Genomic DNA, 6,267 nt, shown 5'->3' on the forward strand with positions numbered 1-6,267 from the left:
TATGTAATTTGATGTGGTTTGATGAACAGGTCTTAAGTTGTGTACTGCTTGTTTTCTTGCTGCAGCAGCCTGTCGGAGCTTGTTAATGTTTGGTTCAGACGACTTTTGGGTAATCTGTGGGAGGTTTTGACGAGGTTCTGATGTAGATTTTGGTGATTGCCAGTATAACCAATTTGAGATTGATCTGATTGCTTGAATAGCTGATAGTCTGGCTTCTCTTTGTAGATCTGTTTCCTGAAATGAATAGGACATGTGTGGTTACGGTTACTTTGAGTGAGTTATTACCTTGACAATTGCACAAAATTAATAAATCATACTTAAAATATGTATACTCTGCATAGTTATCTGTCATTTTTTTCTATAAAGTGCATATGGGTATAGACTCGACTTCTAATCTCTTCTTCTCCAATATTATTAGGTGTTAACAAGTATGAACTCTGGTTTTATTTACTTTTCTTTGATATTACCAACATAATGTCATCAATATTAACATTGAACTAGACTAAAATAAAAAAAATGGACAAATAATTTGGAACATTTAAAATTAACTGGTGAACTATTATGCTGCAATTTTGGAAGGCATTATCATTGCATTAAAGAATACCTTGGAGCTCTCAGCATTTGCTTTGTTGATGGCCTCAACAGCTCTATTTTGAAATTTTTTCACATCGACGAATATGTTAGAGACACGTCCACCCACAGCATTGCTTGCACCGACTCGCACATTACCTCGTGGCTGCTTTGACATTAAGAACTCTAATGCTGCTAAATCTTCCCTTTCCACCATTCTGCATATTGTTCAAAATAAGATAATTGTAAATTTTCAATTCAATTAGAATTATTTCTGAATTAGTTAAATTTTGCAGCTGAATCTATCCTTACGAGATACAATCAACTGGACAGGAATCTATGGCTGCTTGAATTCTGTGCTCAGGATCAGCCCACTGAGCAACAACTCTTGCTCTTCCATAAACTGATTCAATGGCAAATGTTCTGTCTGCAAATAAAGCACATTTTAAGCAACCAACACATTTCACTTCATCCACAAACACTGCTCTCTCTTCACTTTCAGATCCAAACCATGCTGAGTATATTGGTTTCCCAGTGTACCCACGCAATTCAGCAATCTTTGCTTGTTCCTGTACAAAAAATGTACTACTCTAAAATTTCTAAACACAAAATTATCCTAAGAATCAGGGATTTGAATCCCATTTAAAACTAAATTACTAGAAATTAAGAGTAACCCAATTTACCCTTGAACTTGATCGCAGCAAATAATTTATGCAAAACTGAACTTCTAGATCGATTTTAACAGGAACTTTCAACGAAGAAGACCAACTGATCGTGGTAAAGTTTATAGACAATTTAAAGCTGTTTTAATCATGTCACCATCCTATAAATTTGTAACAAAACCAAAATAATAAATAATAAGAACACAAAGAAACCTTATCATAAGCCAAACGCGAATTCGGATCAGAGAGAACAGAGTAAGCTTCATTAAGTATAATAGCCATGTCATGTCCCGTCGGCCCGGCTATGTCCGGATGGCACCGCTTCTGCAGTGTCCGATAGGCCGTTTTTATCTGCGATTGATCGGAGGAGCTATCAATTCCTAGAAGATCATAAAGATCGAAATCTGTAATTGAAGAAGAAGAAGAAGCTCTGCATGTCAGTGAACTGTCGCGTACTTTCCTGGAATTTGGAGGAAAGGTATTGAATGATCTTTGGGTTAATAAGTTTTTTCTAACAGTGAAAGAAGCAGTTGGTAATGGTGTGCAGGAAGGGAGGCATGTAGTAGGCATTTTTCCTCCTCAAAGAGAGGATAGATAGAGCAGGGCCAGGTAGAGAGAAATAATTATTAGATATTTCTGGAGTACACTTCTCATTTTGGGAGCCAAAGATATTTAATTGAAAAGGAACCCAGTATTGAGTGATTGTTGAATCTAGTGATGCCAGTCAAACATTAATCTAATTATGTCATTGTCAAGTCTATTTCACGTATTTATGTACTTTATTGTTGCTAAATTCATCTAATTTTGGATCTTAAATTAAATTAAAATGAGTTAGTAGCTTGCTTGCACGAGCACAGTGGACTTGAACCTAGGGTCGATTGTGGATCGGTTCGGGACAGATTTCATAATATCCATATCTGATGCGTGAAAAATTTAGGTACCCGATTCATGACTCGGTCTGCTTCGGATCGGGTTGCGGATCGTGAAAGATCGGTTCAGACAATATCCATTTATATAAAAATAATAATTATGCTAAAAATACAAAAAATATAAAAAATTCAATATAAATGATAAATTCATATATATATATATATATATATATATATATATATATATATATATATTACATAACATTAACAAACTTTGAAAAACGAATAAAATTCCGCAGCATAATAAAATTCTTAAAATATTCAACAAACATTACAAATAACAATTAATAAAGTTTTTCCTTTTATCCAAGAAACTGTCAATTACTATAAGTTAAAGCAAAAAACAATACAAGTAAAAGCAATAATACAATATATGGGTCAGAAAATACCTTAACATGCGACTTTGCAAAACCTAACAATTATCAATGTAGTTTGTTGTAATTACCACTGCCATTTTTTGTTGCTTGAAGTCCACATATCACATGTAACAACAATCCCACTGTGAATCTTGATTAATGTTTAAAACACTTTTTTCTTCTTATAATCACAAATTTTCATAAGGGTACCTGTACGTTTTATTGAAATTAACTACTATACCCTTATATTTTTTTAAATACACTACTATACCCTCATATTTTTAGTTCGTTAAACATTGTTTCCCTTCCTCCATTTTATGCATTTTCAAGCATTAAATTGCTATGAAATGACTTCAATGGCCTTAATTAAAAAATAAAATCAGTTTTGTTCTAAAATCAATTTTGTATATTGCCAGAATATTGCCGGTACTATTGCCTGATATGGCGAAAAAATGGGTTATTTAAGAATCTTTCAACCTTACCACTAAAATGATTAGAATCTTATGGGAAACTTAATTTTTACATTCATTTTCCTTTTTGATCACCACTCACCAATTAAAACTGATATCAAGAAATGTTTAAACCCCAAAACTTTTAGAGAGAGAAAAATTTGTTCATATTTTCTCTCTAAATTGAAAATTATAATCTTATTATTATTTCAACAATAATAATAAGGAAGAATAAGGATTTCTATTACTATATTAATCTCTTTTTCTTCTTATTCTTTTCTTATTTTAGAGAGATAAACTAGAAAGAGAAATTGTATAATTGCTATTATTCTTGCTTTTTGCTTATTGATTCATGCACAACAGCTTTATGTGGCAAAAAGCTGTAACAAATTGTTCCAACACAAGCAATTCAACTCTTAGATACTCCTGCAATGGCCAAAATAAAACTTGTCAAGCTTACCTTGTCTCCAAATCCAATCTCCTTTGAATATTGTTGCCTCTATTTTTACCTTTGTGAGCTTTGACCCATCTCAAAGTTCTAAAATGAATGTTTCTGAAATAGGAATCCATTGAGAGATTTTCAGATATAGGTGGTAGTGATTATGGAGGGAGAGAAAGTATTATAGAGAAATCATAATCTATAGAGAAAAAGTTTTAAAAATTGTTAACGCTCGATTTTTACCCTTATGCTCGATGATGAAGATTCTTCGATTCTCTAATTAATTGACGTTGGAAATTTTCCGGATTGCATGGTTTATAATTTTTTATAATTTTTTACATATATTGGGCTAATTGAATTTTGGATTGGGTTAAGAATATATGTAAAGCCTAAAAATAATTAGTTAAAGCCCAATAATAACGAGTGATCGCCCAAAAAGATAAAATCCAAAAATAATTAGTAATTGCTCTAAAATAATTAGTAATTATTTGAGGATAAATAAAAAAAAGTTGTGCAAAACAGAAAGAAGATATAAGGATTAAGGAGAGAAGAAGAGTCCAATGGGAGTGAAAAGGGGGAGAACCTAGCAAAATAAAAAACACAACACGATAAATAAGGGGGGGAAGAAAGCGTTGAAAGCTAGAGTGGAAAAAAGCAAAACAAAAAGAAAAGAAAAAAGAAAAAAGAGAGATTAACGTTAAAAAAAAAAAGATAGAAATAGATAAAAGAAAACGCAACAAAGGAAAGAGAAAGACTGCAAAAAAAGGAAGAAAACGCAAAAATCAATTTGAGAATCGATTAAAAGGTATGAATAGTTAGTTATATGCCCTATACCCGATTTGATTACTTATATTTTGGTTATAATATTTCATGTAATAAATATTTTATTATTTAATAAAAGACATTTATTTATTTTTTATATTCTATTTATTGAATCTTGGTAAAAAATATAGTCCATGAGACACTACTACTTTGCGAAATAAATTATAATGTGGTTATAATTATGAGTTTTATATTTGCATTAAAACAGTATCTCTAAATATTTACGATCAATGTTCTCCTCATTATTGGACAATGATTAGAGCTGTTGAGACTGATACATATTATATTCTTTCCTTAGAGATGCAGTTATTCTTATAAGCTGAAATATACGTGATATCTAGAACTAATATGTAGATGCTTATTATTTGAACAAGTCCACTGAATTGATTTGCATGAGAATTCCATATGGAGAGTTACCTGTGTCTATGGAATACTCAAGTGATGGCTGTGTAAGTGATCCTTTGACTGGAAATTATTGAGCTATCTTGTATGGTAAGGGTGGCCACAGTTCCGGAACTGACGGTTCCGGTTCCTAAAAAATTGGAACCGGAACCAAATCGAAAATTTCAGGTTTCGATTTCGGTTTGGAACCGAACGGTTCCGATTCCGATTCCGGTTCCGAAATCGACGGTTCCGATCGGTTTTTCGGAAAATCGCATAATTTTAAATTTTAAATTTTGAAGACCGGTTTTCAAAATTTAATAAATTTGTGAAAGTTATTTGTAAAAAAAATACACCTAAAAAATTAAAAAATGCTTGAATTAAATTTATTTTTTTAAAGACTTGAACTTAATTATTTTTTTTTTAAAAATTCTTCAACTGAATTTATTTTTTGTTTAAAATAGTTTGAACACAATTTAAAAAAAAAAATGGCTTGAACTTAATTTAAAAAAAAAAAAAATTAAGTTGCCTACGTATCCTCTTGGGATTTAGAGGAATCAAAGCCTACGTAATTCTTACTTACCTTATAACAATTTCACCCTTTTTACCTTATTCACTATTTGCACCACCGGTTGATGTTCCCGTTGAGGACCCATCGTATAAATCATATATATATCTTCATTTTCTTTTAGATTTTCTTATGCTCTTAGTTCGGCCTTGCTCCAATCATCCACGCATGATTGTGCTTCTAATGAATCGGGTGTCATACGAGATCGTGTTTCATCAAGTATGTTTCATCCTTGACTAAAAGCTTGTTCAACCGCAACAGTGGAGACTGGAGCTGCTAAAACTTGTTTTGCAATTAAAGAAAGTATTGGAAAAGTATTGGCGTAACGACTCTACTAATCTAAAATTGGAAAATTAGTATCTACATATAATCATCACCAAACTCAAAAGAAGTGGTTAGATAATTATCAAATTCAGAAAAAGAACTGGATTCCCTTGGTCTTTTTTGTCTTTGTAGTAAAACCTGTTCAGCAACACCAACACCACTTACCCTTTGTGTTGGAAATTGTTGAATATTAGATTGAGAAGAATTAGAAGTAGATGAACTAAAAAATTGAACAAATTCATTATATAATTGCATAATATTTTGTTTAACGTCATGCAATACTACATTTATATTAACATTATCTCATATATCAAGATTTAATAATTCATAATAAATAGTCAAATATTCACATAAAACATCAATTTTACATCTAGGATCAAATACAATAGCAACAAGATAAAGGGGTGGTATATTTTTAAAATAAGATAACCATTTTTTTTTCATTGAAAAAATACAATCTTTTAATATACAATCATTTTCAAATTCTTGGAGTGCACTAATAATATTAATACACATAGGTAAAAATAAATGAGATGTGAGATAATAAACCCCACTAAATTTATAGGTAGCATCATTAAAAATTTTTAAAATATCTAAACTTTTTGCACAAATATCACAATTTTGTGGATATAAATTAATATCTTCAATATTATTAGTAACAAAAAAGCATAATAATTCTTTATAAGAAAAAGACTCATTTAGTAATTCATATGTTGAATTCCAACGATTTGGGACATCCCTTGAAAAACGTTTTGGTCTTTTATTAT

At 30.9% G+C, this 6,267-nt stretch overlaps 1 protein-coding gene across 1 annotated transcript; it reads right to left on the reverse strand.

Annotated features, from left to right (window-relative positions):
• Nucleotides 1-1,901, reverse strand: LOC105629574 (chaperone protein dnaJ C76, chloroplastic; the record flags this gene model as incomplete). The annotated part of the gene is given in 4 exon segments (XM_012211185.4): nt 1-234; nt 605-788; nt 883-1,139; nt 1,446-1,901. Coding segments are annotated over 4 exon segments (1,032 nt in total), but the record flags the coding sequence as incomplete, so codon positions are not given.
• Between the last annotated feature and the right edge of the window lie 4,366 nt (nt 1,902-6,267).

Source organism: Jatropha curcas, chromosome 3, assembly GCF_041381405.1.
Source record: "Jatropha curcas cultivar XTBG-Jc1 chromosome 3, XTBG_Jcur_1.0, whole genome shotgun sequence".
Lineage (NCBI taxonomy): Eukaryota > Viridiplantae > Streptophyta > Magnoliopsida > Malpighiales > Euphorbiaceae > Jatropha > Jatropha curcas.